Source organism: Aptenodytes forsteri, unplaced genomic scaffold, assembly GCF_000699145.1.
Source record: "Aptenodytes forsteri isolate BGI_AS27 unplaced genomic scaffold, ASM69914v1 Scaffold84, whole genome shotgun sequence".
NCBI classification, from domain to species: Eukaryota; Metazoa; Chordata; class Aves; order Sphenisciformes; family Spheniscidae; genus Aptenodytes; species Aptenodytes forsteri.
In genome coordinates this window covers 2,476,189-2,496,400 of record NW_008795492.1, presented here as the reverse complement: position 1 = coordinate 2,496,400, position 20,212 = coordinate 2,476,189, and the positions used below count along the sequence as shown (strand labels likewise).

The 20,212-nt window shown below is 38.3% G+C and overlaps 1 protein-coding gene across 1 annotated transcript in view; it reads left to right on the top strand.

The window, feature by feature from the left end:
- CUNH16orf45 (chromosome unknown C16orf45 homolog) overlaps positions 1 to 20,212 on the top strand; it is a 49,997-nt gene that overhangs the window by 16,797 nt on the left and 12,988 nt on the right. The window contains exon 2 of the mRNA XM_009281633.1: positions 8,970 to 9,093. Coding sequence (XP_009279908.1) covers positions 8,970 to 9,093 — 124 coding nt within the window. The remainder of the gene's footprint in view (positions 1 to 8,969; positions 9,094 to 20,212) is intronic.

Sequence of the window (20,212 nt, the reverse complement as noted above, 5' to 3'; positions counted from 1 at the left end):
AAATCTGAAAGCTTAAGTGCAAGGTAGAACAAATGGAATTTATCATCCAAATACAGGATGGCAGTATAGATTTTAAGATACATTAAGTCTGAATAGCACTTTAAGTCCTATGCATCACATTAGATTTCTACAAGAACTCCAGACTGGTTCAGATTCATAGGGTCTTCATTGTCAGAGAAGGATGAACAACTATTGAGAGATGAGCTGTTTTTCAGGTTATCATTACAACCAAAATGAAGTCGTCTATGCACAGAGCAGTTTCTTAAGACTCCTAGAGAGATCTTTTTCCCAGGGGAAGTGTAAGATTAAAGGGTTGCATAATTACCCACTTAGGAAATTGGAACTGTCATAAATTGACAAAAGACAAACCCAAGAATAATTACTGCTTATACATTTCTTAGGATAACAAACAAGACAATTTAATTGATGCTTTTTTTTGAGAGGCAAGATCTTTATAGATCTTATCATTATGGACTCATGCTGATATATATCTTTAAATAGGGAACAAAGGCAGAAAATGGTCCCTAAATTGGAAAGTTGGAACCATCATTTAACCATAAAACTTCTAGTTAGCAAAGTACTGAAGACCGTCCTTAATTAGCAATCACTTTTACTGCCTGAATGTCTATTCTGCTTGGGAATATGTAGTTGAATTAGAAAACTCAAAGCAGGATCTCTTTCAGGTTCAGTTTTTTAAGCTAGCCTTTCTTCAGTGCAATACTACTTGATCTACAGAAGTACAGCATAAAAGATGCAAAGCAACTGAGAATCTCATTTGGGCACTGGGCAGGTGCAGGCACTTTCTTACATCAGATGTGAAAGGAGTCATTGTGTGCAATACTTTGAGTATGATACCATAGAAACCAGAAGGACTTTGAGAGTTAGGGGAAGGAGTTAATACTTAACACTGTGAATCTGGCATTTATAGTTCAAGAGAAATCTCAGTGAGACCGCAGTGTACAAAAGCCTGAAATGGAAAAGAATAGACTGCTGCCAACAGGCTTTCTGCAAAGGTAAATAATGAAAAATAAAAGGTCAAAGCTTGAAGATAAGAACAAGAGCGTACAGGATAAGCAACTAAAAGAATCTTTTTATAACAAGAGGCTCTTAAATATGGAACAGACAGGACAGTGATGCTGGAAGTGCAGTGGGCAATTGCACACAGTGTTTTTTATATTCTCTGCTTACCTAATTTTAAAATGGGGTCATATGGTAGAGTGTGAGTGAGACACTTTTGAAGTGGAAACTAACATTGTAACATGTCTAGACTTTAAATCTAACTGTGATAATTTAAATAAGTATTCATGACCTTGACAAAATAAATCCCAATATTATAATTGTGCTATTGCACTCAGACCACAGCTGACTGTTTGAACAGAGCCATCTCCAATCACATCAGATGATTTAATATACCTTGGAAGGAAATGATATGGCAAACAGAATGATCTCTGGTGTTTTTTAGCAATAGGAGTTTTTTTGTTACCATGTGGTGGTTCAAAGACTCATTCCAATTCTGTTGAATTCAACAAACTTATGAACATCAGTTCTGTCTTAATATTTTGCTTTTTTCTGGCATTCTTTTTTCCATCAGCATTGACCAAAGGCTAGCATATCACAGCCCAGCTCCACAAAATTCATCAGGTTGTTAGTCAGTTTTAGAAAATACCAACAGATTTCTACAGATTTCTGAAAAGTCAAGTCTGAACTTCCAAGACTTTTTCAAACTTACTCGTTTCCTTCAAAGGCAAAATTAGCTGCATGCCTGGAAGGCATGACATATATGACACATGCAAAAAAAAAGGAAAAAAAATAGGCTGAAGTGAAAGACTCCTGTTGACTTCAGTGAGCCTTGGATTAGAAGAAGGGACCTGCGGAGCTAATCATCTCCATGAGACAAATTCACATTTTCCTGTCCCCTCAACCCGGCTGCTTTTTCCCCTACAGAGGCTATATGGTGTAGGGCTTACTGGTAAGATTTCTGCATAAAAGAAAACTCCCAAGTTTTGTTTTGTTTATAATTTTGAAGTTATTTACATGGGCTTAGTGAATGCTGATCAGACTATTCAAAGATTGCAGAAATTACATATAACAGATTCAAGCTATGCATAAAACTGCACATACTCATTATAAGTCATGGTAGCCTATTATTAGAAAACAGGAAGGAGTAATTTCATATATTACAGAAACAGATTATCTTTGATACTCAGTGTTGAATACTAAACAAGACTGAGAGGTGGACAAATACGGAATGAGAAGAGGCAGATGAATAGAGCAAAAGAAATAATAGTATCCATATATGACTTCTTCCAAAGGTTGATTAATTTGACAAATTTATTCAACAAATTAATTCAACAAACTAATTGAGCAAAATTTGAAACAAAACCTTCCAAAATTGGTGTACTTGCCATATAATAAATACGTCTTTTTAGGTTGCTTGTGCCTTTCCTAGTCTTTACTGATGCTGTTAATATGTCCTACAATCAGAAGATTTGCATTTTGATTACAAAAAAAATTAATCTATTTCCATAAGTAATCTGTGCAAAAGCAGCTATCATCCTAAGGGATGGTAGAAAGTATTTTTTATTCTCTCCAGTTGCAAAATAAAAGTATTTTCACTGCAGCTGATGCTGCAAGAGTGCTCTTCCCAGTGATTCTAACTATCACTATGAAAGCAAGATTTCCTCTCCTCCCACAAATGGCAAGTTTAAATGTGTGATAATTCATTTTGATCATCTCGGAGAGATGTCATGCTTCTTTACAGGTTGTACCAGAGTGTCTCTCTACAGACATGAAATTCTGATCTCTTGACTGAGGAGCTGCTGAGTGGACTGCAGATGTGAAGGGATTGTTCTAGTCTAGCAGTTTATCTCAGAACATAAGTGATCTTTATGCAGCACAGTACAGAGCTGAGTTGGTCAGTACTTTGTATTTCAGGTTTACTGGAAGCATAGATGCACCACAATTCCCCACGAATCAGAAAAATCACCCATCTTTTTTCTCCTTCCCCTAATGACTGTTCAGAAGCAAAGATATTTCGTGACTGTGACATTCTCTGAGATCCTGGCTTCTCAAAGCCAGACACCTGCACCATGTCCAAACCAACCCTGAGCCCAGGCAGTCAAACCAGCAGGAGTGGTGGGATGTCCTCAGCACCATGACAGTCAGGTCACTTCCACACTGGTACTCTCCTATGCCACCTTGCCACCTTCCCCCTTTCCCCCAGTCTACCCATATTAAATTGCACGATGTTGCCTGCCTGTTAGGGAAGCCAGGAACAAAATACTTTGCAGCTGTTTGTATTGTGTTTAGCTATTAGCTATATTTATATGGTAATTCCAGCATAAAACATTGAATAAATACCATTCCACACACATGCCAAATTTAATCATTGTTAGGATTCACAGTAATAGAATGCTGCAGCAGGCTAGATTAGGAATAAGCAATTAGATGTAGTTTTTTTCTGCACAGGTTAGTTATTGGCCGCTGCATCCTGCTCCAGATGGGTTAAATCAAAGAGGAAAAAAAAACAGCTCTGGGCCTCTGAATACATTTGAGGCAACAGTAAAAGGTATAGTAAAAGGCCTGGCTATAAGACTAGTCATTCGTGCCTCCAGGTGACAAGCTAGTGACAAACTACAGGAATCATCTGATTCTTTTCACACGAACATTTTTTATCTGGAATATTTTGTATTATAACAATTTATTTTTCTGCAATATGGAACTGTTTCAATTTCCACCAAGTGTGCTGTTTTTAAGTTGCACCATCTGGTTCTCTCTTCATCTGTCTCTAACCTGTGCCTCCTGCTTACTTCTGCTTTGGCTCATCAACTAATAGTGGTTTTGAAAGTCTTGATTTTGATACCTGAAACAGCATTAAGAGTGCACTTGCTGCACCATGCTCTATTAGCATTTAATATACTTCAGTGAAAAAGGATTAATTTGAGAATTTCGCTGAATTCTTGAGAAAGCCCCAAAAGTGCTGACCCAGATTTGGAACAAAACTTAGCCATTAACAGTATTTGAACAAGGATTATCTTATTATTGGACAATTTAAGGGAGTGAAAATAGGCCTCAAATTGCTCAGTTTAAATCCAATCCAGGACAACAACGACTTAAAATAATTTTCAACTGAAGCACTGTAATTGAGTGGGCTGAGCAGCCAGGTTTGTTGCTGAGTGGTGTCCACATTAGAGAAGCCATGCAGCTGATTTGTACTGCAATCCTTTAAAGAGCTCTCAGCAGTCATGGATTGAACAAACACAGTCTCATTTAAAATGTTCATCCATGTCAAAGATGAAAAGAAAGTGGCAGAGTAGCTGGACCATTACCCTTACCTGTGCTGGAGCATTTCTGTTGCTAAATGACTGAGATGACTCTTCAAGGCTGAACAACCGATAGTTTCCAACAGCAACAGATTCACAAGCAAGAAAAAGGATAAACAATGTCCTGAAGAGACACTGTGATCCTGCAGACCTTGTACTGGCTCTGCCACAGACTTGCTATGTATCCATAAGCAACTCATCACTCAGCTCTTACTGCCTCTAGACTGCAAATGGCCTGCATACTGCTTTAGGTGTTCATGGAGTAGAGGTCCGATTGCTGTTCAGTATGTGGATACCACCAGAATACAATGACATAGTTTTGCATTCCTACAGCTTAGGTTTGGGACCCTTTGTGTGTGATACACCTCACCTTCTCCATGCCTCTGTCTTTTACAAAGATGATGATAACAAAACCCGTAAATTAGAATTAAATCGGCTAATGGTTGTAGAGCACAACGAGCTTCTCAGTGAACAATATGCTTGCATCAAGTGACAGCAGCAGGATTTTTGGTGATAATTACTTTTTCCTTACAGCATAGCTTACCAATTTGTCTGAAACTATTGTCACCAGGTGTAATGCATTCTCCCATTTCTCATTGTATCACTTCAGGCTTCTTTTAAAGTTTTCTTTGCATTTATTGACTTAATAGGCATTTTATTTTTTTGTTGCTTTTCATCGCAGGTGGCTAATGTTCCATTTCTGGCTGGCACGCTGAGGATGAAATGGGATCATTAAGTTAATACCCAGTTTAACTATACTAGTCTGCATTTAAATTGAAGCAAAAATATGCATAAATAGCTTCAGGTTTACCTCTTCAGTCCCTCTTATCATATGTAATAACTTGATAATTTTATTTCTATGTAGTAATTATTTTCATGCTAGTATCTTTTTGTGCATACAGTAATAATATTTTACTTGTTTCTTTGTCACTGAAAATTTTCCTGGAGATTGCAGAACAGACAAAATAGTTTCATCCTGTCACTGGCTGTGACTAATCTCAGTGTTGTCTCCACTTTTGCTTTATGAATTTTGGCTTATTACCAGAAACAGAGCTTAATAACAATATATGCTAAAAAATAGTTGACTAATGCATGCCTGCTTTAAATAAAATGAAACGTTTCTTCTTTCTTTTATGAAAAGGTAAGAGACTTTTGTGTGAAGCTGTTCAGAATCATGTCTCAAAAGCACTAAAGGTGTCATTCATCACTGGGACAGAGCTAGAGCTTTACCCAAAGGCTTAATAACATTAACATATTCTTTCCCAAGTGGTTTACATCCCAGGAGCTCAAACCATTTAATGAAAAATAATTAATTATCCTTTAGCATAGCTGCTGCCAGGTAGGCCAAACAGTTATCCACAATATTAGAAGAGAAATTCAGACACAGACAAGTTGGTGATTTGTGAGGATCACAATGGTGAAGGTGTGAGGTGGGAATCCTGACCTGTGGCCTCTTCAGAGGCTTGTGTTTCCAGAGTGTCCTCACACCTGTGCTCTACTATTTAAGGATTTCTAGGAAATAAGGTGTTCTAATTGTGCCTTTTCCCTCAAAGCCTGCCTTAAAAATGCATACTCTTCAGAGAGGGCCAAAGTGGGTGGTATACTTCAGCTGTGTTGGGTTTATGAGACCTATGGACTCACCTATACAAAGGGAATTGGCAGCTGTCAAAGGAAGTCACTTAGTCTTTACCTGTTAGGAAGGGAGGTTTAGAAAAGCTGGAGATTCGATGCAAAAATTATATAGTTCCTTAATAGTGCACAGATGAACATGCATAAAGTATGGATTGACTTCAGTTCCTTCTCCTTGGAAGACCATGCCTACCCCGCTAGAATTGGCTCTTAATCTTCCAGCACCACAGTGTCTCCATACTCAGTTCTCTATATCCTCATCTTCAGATTTCTTTCCATTTCAACTGCCCGGTCTGGTTTTTCCTCTCAAAGTTCCCTTAATTCAGCTCTTGCCAATCCTTCCAGTTTGAGATCTCAATGAGAATTAATCACCTTACAGTGTTCACAGCACATGTACTGCTATGAAGATAAATTAAACCACTCCTTATATCTCTGTATTATTTTAGCTACATCTCAAATAAGTTTACAGACAAGTTGCGAACTAATATCTTATGGTTTCTATATTTATTTCCCTCCACTTTCAAACTTCTGGTGCCTTGCTTACATTTTTGATTCTTTTGAAAACATTGCATAATTTAGGATAGCTTGCAAAAATATTTTCTCTGGTTCAAGCACATGTTGAGTGGGATGTGAAGGAGAATCTGTGACTGTTCTGCAAGAGGTCAGACTAGACTACTGCTTGTCACACTAATTCTTGTGTTGGCTTTAAGCACATACTCAGGGCATAAGGCTTGTTCATGATTCCCCTCCTGAATTATTGAAATCACAGTGTGATAGCTGATCTGATCCAAGGAGTAACACTGGGGCATTTACAGCTAGAGTTGCAGAGTGGAAATAAGATAGTTACTTTTTTTTCCTGTTTTCTGAGCTCTTGAGAACTAATTTTAAAATATGTATGCATGTGTAATATATTTGTGGCTTATCTCTCTAATTACGAGTATTATTGGCTTTAATTCATGGTAGCATCAGAATAACTTCCTATCTCCTGCTTAATATTTTTGGAAAATAAATTTGCACCAAAACCAATTATGCTGCAAGCAGTTAAAATAACTCCACAAACCCGAAAAGCAAAAGGCAAAACAATACTTACAGAATCTTTGTTCTAGTTTCTTTTGACTGATGTCTGATAAACATCTAGTGAATATTGAATTCTAATCCTGCCCATCTATTAGTGGTAGCACAGCATGTTAGGTACTCTGCTATGAAGTTCAAGACTTTGCCATGGTTCTTCATTCCCACCCACCCAGAGAGGAGGGAAAGGGTGGGGCTGGATACAGTCACTAAGGCATTTTCAGTGGTGTTCAACATTCCTCAAACAGATCTAGAATTTCCAAGGTTTTTAGGTTCTATTTCAACTTTTAAGTTAGTGGCTGGGATTTCAAAAGACTCGTGCTTTACACTGTGAAGCTAGCCATTGATGACAGAGCTGGAACAACACTTCTTAGGACATTTAGGCTATACCTGAACTAAATATACCCCAACAAACATGATGATTTCTAATAGGAAAATCCATCTTCTACAGGCAGCGTTTGTGTGTTCAGACACAGAAGATAGCCTTACTTTACCAACCAGTTTTGCAATTTGAGTTTTAAAAACAACTACTGAGACGTGGTTCTTTCATGAGAGACATTTCAAAATCTGTCACTTTTTTCCTCAAAATTCTGTTATCTTGGGAAAAAAAGTGATTTTTAATATTTATTTGCACACTTTCTTAATTATGAAGTGAAGCCAAAACTTGCAGACAATACTAGCAGGATAACTTAAAAAAATATTTTATATATTTTTATATATAAAGAAAATATATTTTCTTTATATCCTATAGAATTTCTTTACTTTGCTTCCATTTTGGGAGACTAGGTCTTTGTGAACTAAGCTCACGCAGGGGCTGTGTTTGTTGACATTTTGTAGTTTCATTCCTACAAGCTTCTGTCAGAAATTCTTCTCAGCTGTTTGTGCTTAGTCTGTCATGAGGGACTTCAGAATTCATCTCCTCTTAATTAATTGAACAGCTTTTTTTCGATGCTTTTTGTCTCCTGTTTTCTGCAATATCATGCTGAATACATTCTGACCTCTCAATTTTTCTTTTTTAAACCAATACAGCTGAAACAGGCCTGCTTTCAGGAACGTGTCTCCATTTGGGTACCAAAACATGCAGGCACTCTATTTTTCAGTCTCTAAATTCTTGTTCTAAATGAAGGCCAAGTATGGTGAACCCTTGGAATAAGGTTTTCCAGAGGCCAAGTTGCTCCTTCCCAAATCCACCTTCTATAAATTGGTTCCTTCTACCTTCAATGAACACAGTTCATAGCCCTGTTTCTCTCTGGATTAGAAGAGGTAATACATCAATTACAGAGAAATAATCATAGAAGGATCCTGGCCTTGCCAGTTGCCAAGTAATTACTACAAAGTGCTGTTTGTCTCCTCAACTGATTTCAGTGCCCCAGTGAGAAACACTCAGCCCCTTGAAGGATTAGGCCCTACATAATTTCTAATCACATCCTTGGCTCCTCTCTAGTGGGTCTGGGCTTTAGCTGTTAGTCAAGCTGAGATGGTGGAATGGCATGAAAAGTTGTAAGAATTAAAGATGGGAAACCTTCTTCAGTTTACATTTGCCTGCACTTGCGCCAAGATAGGACTCTGAAGAGTTGCAAGTAATTGCTTTGAGTGAGTTTTGTAGCAGTCTATGGCTGTTCTTTCAAAGTTTGTAGTGATATCAGTTAAGGAACAGTAGCTATAGTTATGTACTGGGTTGGGATTCCTTAGAGGTATGATAGATTCAGACTAACAAAATGAATGTCACTTTGGCTTAGGGATTCTTTCACTTCAAAATGGTTACATTGAAAGTAATAAGCAAAAAAATAGAGAAACCAGTCAATGTAGCATTCAGATAGAATATTCTTTACTACTTGCATTAATTACCCCATAGTCAGATAGCTCTATGATTAAATTTACATTCCTAAAAAACCCCATTAAGACAGTTTGACTAGCTTAATTCATTTTCTCTGCTTTCACACACAGATCAACTTGACATCATTTCAATGGCTGAAACAACAATGATGCCTGAGGAAATTGAGCTTGAGATGGCAAAGATCCAGAGACTTCGGGAAGTCTTAGTCAGAAGAGAATCAGAACTCAGGTTTATGTAAGTATCAATACTTCTGGGAAAACACTATGCAAAATTAATCAAAATAGGAAAGAATGCTATTTAGAAGACTTTCATCTGCTTGACATTTTAAAAGGAAGAAAGATAACGAGCATCCCAGTTAGGTGAATACTTGCAAAATGCCATTGGGAAATTATTTTTGTAGTTGCAAAGGAAATTACCTTTTTTATTCTGCACCTTTTTTTATTCAGCATGATTTGCAGAAGACATAAAAGGGATCTATTACTTACAAAAGGAAACTTTAGCGAAGTACGTGTCTACAGAGCGTATTTTTATACCTGACTTCAATCCTTTGTGGGAAGGATATTTATCTGAAGAAAATATCAACAGGTAGGGGATTTGGAGCTTCCACAGTCTAACCTAATTCAGGCTTTATTCCTCACTGCGTTAGTGGTCTTAGACAGTTCATGTCACAAGAGAGCACACCGTGTTCTGGACTAATAGCAGCCAAGATTTGACATTTGTTAAATGGAAGCCATTAAGTTATGAACACAAAACACATTTTGACGTATCAAATTAAATAGTAATACTCCAAGAGAGATTTTCAAAATTGCCAAAAGGGTCAGGCATAGGAGCCTCACTGAAGGTTAATGAAAATTCATCTAGTTCTGATGATGAATTCAATAGGGTTTATATTCCTAAATCACTGAATTTAGAAGACGAGGACTTATTAATAAGGAGTATATTATTTTGAAGTCCCATCTGTCTGTGAGTACCTGAGGTCAGAAACTAGTGCCTTTGCTGACAGGCCAAGAACCTCAGTAGATATAAAACCTGCTGAACCCAGACCCTTGACATTAATGAAGCTACAGTAGCCTGAAAAAACTCACTTGCTCTCTTCTCCCTTTAAAGTACAAAGATAGGACTGGTACTTTAACCCTTGCACCTGGAGGTTAATCTCGGTGCCCTGTCTTGCACTGCCAGAAGTTGAAAGCCCCACCCTCAAACAGCACAGTCTTTGAGTATTATCCCAGAAGACTTCAGCCCAGAATCACTGCTTAGACACCTTTGGAAATAAGGACTGGTAACAGTGACACTGACCTTTAATGTACCTGTAGTGGTACAAATAAAGTGAACAAGAAAGGTTTTGTCACACCTGCTTCTGGTAGTCAAATAACTACTTGGTTATTGGCTTGTACATAAATTTAATCTGGAAGAAGCCTCATCAATGAACCCTGCACTTCTCTTGACATTTTCTGTATCAAACAAAGCACTGAAATAAACCGTCCCAGTGAATGAGAGCCATGGCGGACATCTGCTTGTCATCGTTTTGCATGTTCTTCACTTGTTCTGTTTGTTCTTGTGTCCAGTCTGTTCTTTTCATTTCCCCCATGCTCACACTTATCACGCTCTTTACTCTGTATTGCCTAGCAGGCGTTTGAGTAAGGAATTTAACACAGAGGAGCTTGCTTATTGAAATGGGAATATAACTGACATTCGTACTGTGCAACAGTACTCTTCGTGCATTAGATATCGTCCAAACACACTCTGCCTAGAGCTACCCAAGAGCACTCCCCAGCCGTTCACTGGCTGAGTGAGGAAAGCTCTTCTGAGCATCAAAGTCTCCACTAGGTTTGGCCCTAGGTGTTAGCAAAGCAGGCAGGTGACAGAGGCAGCAACTACCAGAGATGGCCCCACTTTTTTGTCTTTTCTAAGTTATGGAAAGCCAAGCTTGTTGCTGCTGCCACTGTCTTCAGTAAGAGGGACTGAGGACTGTGCCACTGCTACAGACCCTCTCATTCCTTCAGCAGCAGTGGACCAAGATGACCACTTTTCCAGGGATATTCACACAGCTTTCTAGCCCAACTGCTCCCTTCTCTGTGGCAGAATTCCTGACATTGCTCATTAATCCTTGATGCAGTTAAATTCAGTTTGTTAACACCACTGAATAAAATGGTGAGATAGCATCTGTCTCTGCACTGGAACTCTACTTGCAAACCAAGACTGCGCTGATCATGATTTTTCAAGCCCCATGTAAGCTTCCCATCTTTCTAAGACCATTTACAACAGGCAAGTTCTTCATACTGGCTCATCAAGTGTGAAAGAAAAAACAGCCTCTCACACTCGCAAAGGCCTCTAGAATTAGAACGTGCTTCCCTTAATAGCTTTTAGGAGTCCAAAAAATTGTCTATTTGACTTTATCTCATTTTTAAAAGTGTTTTTACATTTTATTCCTGACAAGTGAGAAGCATGTTGCTAGTGATGCCCAAGTAATATAGCAGCACCTGTTCTTTACTGCCTTTCATTCTGGATAGTTTACACTGACAGAGGGGCTCGGTTGCTTTTGTCTTCAATGACAAACATCTTTTAATGACAAATGTCTTTTAATGACCTCTTGCTGACATTAACAGTACAACTCACGGTTAGCTCAGTGGTCCAAGTTTTGTATCTGTTTAACTAAGCAAATTACATAAACTCTAATTCATAGGCGTATTGTGGAAGATTTTATATGTGGCCATATTTAAATTTTTTCAGTTGTTTCCTGAAGTAACGCATTGCCAGTGTCCCAAGACCAGAAGTCTGTATGTAGGTCATTAATTTTAATGATTGTTTTCTTCTGGCAGTACTAGATTCCCCTGTGAATGACCTATATAACCAACTGCATGAAACTGAGCTGCCTCAGACAGGTTTAAGGCAGACTTGACATTGAACATGTGGCTGCTAACTAGCAGTACTACACTTACGCTCAGACTACTGAGTTCAAGACCAGCTTTAATGAAAACCAGATCTCTTTAGTTCTTGTACCTGCTTTAGCTTTTTGTTCAATTATAACAAAAGGAGAAAATGTACGTATAGTAATGGAGAAAATGTGTGGTATGTTTGTATTCTCTTTTTTCCTCCTCTTGCTGTTAGCAACAGAGTAGAAATTCTCTTGAGTTAAATTGGGCTTTTTCTAGTTCTTACAAAAGCATGAACACGATGAAATAATTCTGTATCACTTATGCATCCAGCCACAGCTTACATCTCTAGCTACGTTTTTAAAAGTAATTGTTCATTTTTCTCACTGTCTGTCTGTGTGACTGATTTTTTAATTCACATGTAGCCAGATCCTAAAGCTAGGACAAAGTACATTGTAGCTGTGCTTTAAAAAAAACTAATAAAAATAAAGGAAGTAAGCTAGAGGGCTTGTGCTCTGAGTGTATCACCAGCCCTAATGGTGGCCATAGCTTCCTCCTGTTAGAGGCATACAGCCTGTCAGCTTTACTTACACACACCAGCAACTACCACAACTCTTCACAGCACAGACACTGTATTTTAACAATATTCACACTCAAAAATAAGAAAACAAAACACTTCAGGCTAGTTCTGTTGCTGATGGAAATCAGAGCAAGCTCTTCCCCTGTCAGAGCGATGCAGGTTTAATCCATGGAAGGAACTTGCTAAGACTGCTAATTGAAATTACTGTTTTACTTGAAGAAGACGCACAAAAAAGATCAAGATGGGATAATAATAAAACTCACCGTTACTGATGTTTGAAATAGCTCTGCAACATGTGTTGTCTTTACCTGTTACATCAACATTTTGCCCAAACAAATGCAGTAGCCATAAAATAAGGGCATTTGGCAGAGAACCGTTTCAGGTTAGCCTATCAGCCAGTAGAAAAAAAAAACCAAACCAAACCAAAACCCAAACCCAACAAAAAAAAATCCTAGCAAGGTCTGGATGCTCAGTGGACCTGGAGTTGGTTTGCATTTTTCACGCTTCTGTGCATAATTAGTAAAAACTTTTCCTGCTGATATGCAAGATCATCGATAATGTAACATTCTTTCAGGCAGTTGCTCAGCGTGATCTATATAGCACCTGTCTCTCTTCAAGCGACATGAACTCTACATGAGGGAGTCTTTAGCAGAACATAGAGACAGCTTTCCTTGCTTTGAAAGTTAAGGCATCAAGGCATTATTTTTACCATAGTAATACCATGAGGTCCATATTCCCTCTCCCCACTGAACAAAGTAACACCAATGACTAATGAAGTCTGTAGGACAACAAAAGGGATAAAATGAAATATGTTGCTCCTACGTCACTACACAAATGTTACATTACAATACTCTCAGTTGGTAACACTTCAGTATCTAAATAAAATCTTTACTGAGCAGTTCATCATCACTAAAAGCTTTAGAAGAGTCACCCTGTAGGGGTGAAAGAAAGAGTAGGATGGTGAAGAAACAAAAGCCAGATACTTAATCATCATTATTATTTCAAAGCAAGTCCTAAAGTATTTGAGAATCAGGCAGTGGCATTAAACTAAAAAATAAAAGGATTTAATAGTATTAGGCTTAAAAAGTGGTACAGAGTAATGTTCAAAAACCATATAAAACTATATGCGTGTTTTTTTCTCATACATATCCAAGCAGGCTCTGTGTCTCAACTATTAGCCTATGTCTATCAAACATACTATTAGTTGAACAGACTCAGATTTTCAGTTTTCAAAATTAAAGTGAGGAAAATTTCAATTACATTTGAACAAATATCTGTGATTTAAGTATTGAGTTAAAACATCAAAGCTTGCTTTTTTAGTTTATTAATTTCCCCATGTCTCTTTGCAACAGTCACATGATGAATAAGCAAGTTGCTTTGTGCTGTACTGGATATTAAAATTACTCACGATCTTGAGTCTGGGCCATTGACAGGTTACTCTTGTCAGGAAGAAATTTTCCACCTTTAGAAAGAGATTTGGACACCCAGTCAGAAAGAGTAACTCACGTGATACTGAAGTCAGTCACCAGATAAGAGACCTCACCTGCCTGCAGGTTTATGATTCTGGTTAAAGAAGAGAAAGGGCAGCAAAAACTCCTTTAATAAGGGGCACATTTTATTTTTAAAGTTTAGAGGGAGTCCTTCATAGGGGCCCTTCCACTGCAGAGCCATGCAAGGCAGTGCTAACCACTTGCCCTCACAGGTAAAATGATCTCTGCGGCTGCGTGAGACAAAATGGCCACCATTCTGTGGCAGCTCAACCACAAAATACAAAATGGCTGCCCTGTCTGTGGGGCCACTGCAGTGACCCTTCCCCTGACACCCACCTTCCTCTTGCAACAGCTTTGAGGAATTTTTTTCCTTCCTCACAAACTCTGTGCGCTCCCCTTATTGTCTGCTGGACTGTGTGGCATAGAGGGCTGTGGGCTGCCAGCTAAGCCCTCAAAAAATGATGTTTTTCTAGTGACCACCTCCAATGCCCCTGGCTCCGGTGGGAGGCAATGGAGCACTGGTGAGTCCGTCCCAGGAGGCCTTTGTGAAAACTGGGTGATACTTGGATGCAGGGCTGTTAAATGCATGTGTCCTCTACCTGTCCTTCAATAAAAACACTCACTGCTCAGATCACCCCAGTTACAGCACCCAAGAAGGCCACGTACCTCAGTCCAAACCTGAACTCAGTGCAGTTTACAGGATACTGTCTGGCAGACATCCACTGACAGCTTCCAGAAATTGCATCATTCCTGACTGGTGGGCAAGTCAGGTATGTACTAGTAGCCATCAAAATTATTTTAAAATTCAGAAGGTATCTTTAAGAAGGTGTTGCAATTTGTCTGCATCTCTTTACCAGGCCCACAAATCATGTACTGTCCACAGCCCCACAGAGCAATGCATACTGTTTTTTAGTGACAGACCAATAATTTACTGTTGAAGGGGAATGCCTGTGTTTGCTTTTAGACAAATACAGATATTTCTGTAGTCTGCCTATCACTGTGTTAAAGAAAAACTTCCCTAAAATACAGAAAAAGTGAACATTCAGTGAGAACAGTGGAAACAGGATTTATCCTGTTTAAAAATGAAACACTAAAAGTTTTTAAGTGAAGACCACAAATATCCGTACGGTTTCAATACATGTGATTCTTCTCTCTTTTGTACTGCTTTGTAGTCCTTTGTACACTCTTTTGTCTCTGCCTTGCAGATAGAAATGGAAATTCCTTACTAGTGTACTAAACATAATGTGAGACCTCATTTCAGTAATTAAAAACTAAAGCACTTAAAGAAAAAGATAGATTTAAACAGTGTTAACTTTGTCGAACTCTGAAGTGAAGCAAAACCATACAGTACAGGAAACTTCAGCTGACATCTCTGATTTTCAAATTTGTGAAGCTTCTTTATTGCAAAACACTGCTTTTTAATTTTGCTGAGTGATTGGATGTGTGACAGCATGTTCTTTGCCTGTCCCCTGAAATTTTTCGATTTGAAAAGCAAGGGAAGCAGCTGAACTCTTTTATCTATTTAACAGATTACATGCTATATACCACAGTGAAATAGTTAATCTTGTAGTGTATACTTTAAAAGAGGCCAGCTTTCTAATAATTCTTGTTTTTCTTTTTATCGATACAAAGAAATAAAGAAAGCAAAATCAGCTGAAGCAATCAATTAACAGGTCATGATGTTTCTCAGACCTGGTGCAAATTGCAAGTCAGATATTAGCCTTTGTAAGCCTGTCCTTTGCTTTGCTCCATGCTGTTATTTCCTCCTTTAAAAAGAAAAGGAGGGCAGCTAAAGACAGCTGTACTCTTCATATCCAGGAAGTCCGTACTTCATATCCAGGAAGTCCGTAGGATACTTCCAGTGTACTCTTCATATCCAGGAAGTCCGTACTATTTCCAGCTGAATACCTGCTTGCTATGAAGAATTGCCTAAAGTTTACATGGAACCAATTTTGAGATTATAAAATCAAGCCTTCCTCAATTAGGTAATGCCACAATTTACGTTGTGCAATCATATTTTAGCTCAGGCAACCATAGTCACAGCAGAGCAGATGTACTGTGATTTGCTCTGTAATTACATTATCAAATCCTATTTTTGTCTCAAGACCCTGCCTCACTTAGTGCCCAGGATGGACCTCCTCAGGATATGTCAAGGTTATGTAGCAATTGTGGCTGTTTGTAGCATCTCTCCTTCTATGCTACTGATACTGTGAAATTTCATAAAATTATGCCAGGAGCTGTTGTGACCATCTCCAGCCAGCCCAGGAAATGAAAATATAGCTTAAAGCCATCATATGCTATCTCCAGCTCTTCTGGGTTTATTTTCAGAAAAGCTGAGGACTCAGCACGTATTGATATGAAGGAGACAGTATGTATGGAAAAGCATCAGTTTATAGCTAGCCAGCATTCTCCCCCATTTGCTTCTCAGGCTTCTCTCAGCTCATTTCTTAAAATGTTCTCTATAAAAAGAGTTTTGGGTCAAACTGTAAATTTTCAATCTGTCTTTGCTGTTAAGGAAAGCAAACATACCACTTCAGAATATGCACACTCTCTCCCCCTTTCTAATTCTCCTGTCCCACTTCCTTTTGTTCTTTCCTGGTGAGAAAGCAGACCCAAAAGCCGAGGGAGCTGCTCAGGCAGCATCCTCTTCGTTGCACATTTAATGTGTTACTGCTATGGATAGTTGTGTGTGGCTTCAGAAGCAGTTTAGGATTCATATCACTGGGGGGCATGGAAATCTACTGTGCTGGAAGACACAATTGTAAAAATGGATAATGCATGTGTTAGCTCAGTTTAGCTGACAGAGGCGACAGGCAGCAAAACCTCAGACCTCTATATGATACAGAAACAGATCAAAACTGAACCTCAAAATCCTTTGTAGTGCAAAATTCATGCATTTTAAAATGTATTAGCATATTCTGACCCAGTAAATACTAATAGTATAGGTGAGCTCTTATCACCCACAGTTACTGCCTATGCCTGTGAATAGAAAAGGCATGGAGTTCTTATAAAATAGCATTCACTGTCATCATGAAACATGCTTCTTGGGAAATCTGCCAGAGCCTGATACTGCTGGCTTTCCAGATGGAAAGCAAAACTTGCAGCCAGCTATATTGGATGACCTTGAAATAAAACTGTGGAAGTTGCTTCCACCTGTGATAGCTGACTTGAGAGTGTTTTTTTCTTCCATGTAGGTGATACTGAATGGCAATTTTTTAATGTATAGGGAATATAAGATATTAAATAGCAAGCCCTATTAGGTTGCTTTAGGCAATTTACTGAAAACAGTTTTACTTACCTCATTAAATTTGTTTTATCTGTAAAAATATTATAAATATAACAGAGTATTTGCTTAATGTCTGTGGTTATTACATTGCTAAACTAATACTGTGAAAAAGCCAAATTCACCTCCACATTGACTTAGCAGAATTAAAATTGGTCATTGTCTTTGTATACTCTCACTATACACTATTAGATGACTCCCTCTTCTCCAGAGTGCTCGTAATATCTACATCATCCAAATTCTCCATAGATCCATTCAGGTTTTTAGACCATTTTACACTATTATATTTGCTTCCTTGTAATCCCAGGAACAATTACCTTTTATGTAGATAAGTTTGCTGCAAGTTGACTTTGCCCTGGTAATAAACTCATACTAGCAGTCCCACAGCTCCATTAGCTGTCCAGAGTACGTAATTAATCCCTGTTTTGTTTTTTTTTCCTTGCTTCTAATTAGGATTACTTTTTCTTTACTTGCTTTTTTAACCTTTATCCTTTTCCCACTTTGCAAAAACCCCATAAATCTCTCTTGCTGCTGTGACATTGATGTACCCATTGCTAGTAGTAGTAGTAGAGGTGGGATAGTCAGTAATGGTCATTCTACAGGGTGTTGGACATAACGGTAGAATCTCAAATTCAGGGCAAATTCATCATGGGGAAAAATTTATAGTCCATATTCCTTCTAAGGACAATAACACATCAAGGTCAGACAGGATTCTCACCTTTATGTCTTTTGCAGTATGCACAGCACATTGGTATTTTAAAGTACAAAAAGGTATGTCTGCTGATTGCTTGGCTTTATGCAACCACTGCAAAGTGAAGCAACATCAAGCTACACAAGAACTGCAGAAGTGAGAGGTTAATTCCTTTGATGATGATAACCTTCAATAAACCAACTTAGAAATCCTATGTCTTAATTTAGAATGAATGCAGTAAATCTATTAGATTCACACAAAGTGGGAACATGAAACAAACAGTCTCTCATTACTGGCTAAACTCGAAAAGTAATGCTGTACTACAAAGCCTGCTTACGTGGAGTGTTTCCATTCTGAAGTGAGAAAAGGCAGCAATAATTGCTGTCTTTGTGTGAACAAAGTTCATTTCAAATTTTAATTACTTTTTCAACCAAATACTTTATCTCTGTTTCTAGTGACTCACTAATGTAGCATCAACTGTGACTTTTCAGTGGCTTAATGCCACATGTGGCAACAGTGACACATGCTGAGCTTCACCCTGGGTAAGGGTGAGAGGGAGGGAGAGTGGAAAGAGATAAACAGGCTGTCAAAGGTGTGAGTAGTGATGGTAACTTGCTGGTTATATATAGCTAAGCAGGTGTTCTGACTTTTGCTTTCTTGGCTAGTTTTGATTCTATCTCTGCTACTTTTTGTCTTTGTACTGTATATTATCTATTTTCTCTCCTCTAAGGTTAAGCATGGAATTCTCTTAGGATAGTTTACTTATATGTACAGTATCTAGTACTTTTCTCTGAGTTTGGCACCTAGCTGTTACTGTAGTGCAAAGAAATAACACCAACAAAACCAGATTTTTTTTCATGAATAGAGTTGTTGTTGTTGTTGTCAGTATTTTCTGATAAGATCTGTCTTTTCATGGAAAGGAGTAATAAATCTTTTCTCCTTCACAGTTCTATAATCTTAACAATACAATATAACTTACTGTGAATTCCTTCCTTTTTTTTCCTGATTGTATCTTGCTCCAGGAACATAGGATGCACTTTGGCACACTGTAGAGAAGGATGCAGTTGTGCGATGCTATATATTTTTCAATAAATATACATGTCAGGTTGTCAGCTTCATAAGATAAGGTACCATTAGGGAAAATACCAAGCCCAGCTTTATGAGAGATACCATGGCTGTCCCATTGATATAGCCGGGTGTGGCACACACTCTTCTGCAAGATAGGATTAATTTGTGGCTGTGACTGTATATCCCCATTCACCTTTCCAATCCCAAGCATATAGCAATGGTGTCTCGCCTGCAAATACCCAGAGTCCTTGAGGATATAACCAGGAAACTGTAAGCTGGGAAATGGTGCGACCTGGTTTCTGTAATGAAAGTTGTCAGATATCAAAGCTGGAGGCTTCTGAGATGGGACAGCATTTCTAGGGGACTGCCATGGATCTGGGAGCCTCAAGGATGTGCCCACTGTAGAACTGGGAACTCCTGGAAGGTCCAGCTCTGGTGAGGGTCTCCCAGCTCATCAGATGGGATCCTGGAAGCTTCAGGAACATGAGTTCAGGACAGAATTGCAAAGTTCCAGACTGTGCACTTTAAGCTGAAAGTATAAATACAAATCAGCTCTCAAAGAGGAAAGAAAAATGCCTTTATTCAGTTTGATCTCTCTGCAGAGCCATCTCCTTTGCCCTGTTTGAAAGCAAAGAATCAAACCCAGCGGAAAATATGACATTACACTTTCAACTGTGTGGCAGTAAAAATGCTACGTTAAAATGCTCAGAAAGGAAAAGCATTTTTTTAGTGGTGTATAATGATAAACATATAATTAGCAAAGTATTTAATGAATTGTAGACTTAGTATGTGTTAGTCGAGATGTTTGTGTCTTAAAAAAGAAAAAAATGTAAAAGGAGGAATTGTCATTATCTCTTGGAGTCATTCTCTCTGTTGGACAGCTAGGAAAATAATTATTTAATAGAAAATTTTCTTTAAATAGCATTTTCTGCACTGAATGTATGTTGTGGTTGTCACAAATTGCTGTTAACAGAAGAGGGAGCAGCTCTGGGTATCTTTAATCTTTTGACTTAGTCATTTTTAGGTCAGTAATTTGGCACTATATTTCCAAATGTAACCTTTAATCCCAAACTGTTTTTGATTCCCAGTTCTTAGCTACCTGTGGTCTGGTTTGCATGAGTGGACAGCAGAATGAATTGTCTCCCATGACACCAAGTATGCAAGATAATGTATTCATAATACATCATGCGTCTATAGTACTCACTGTGGCCCACCCTTTTGCACAGTTGATCTTCCTATAGGCAAGGAAGCTCTGTAATAACTTGTAACTCTTGACCTTTGGCATTTCAGTGGTCTCTCTCACTTGCCTTCTGCTGTAAATAGGAGAGTACAGATCAGTGATGATTCAACAGTGAATTGAAAAGTCCT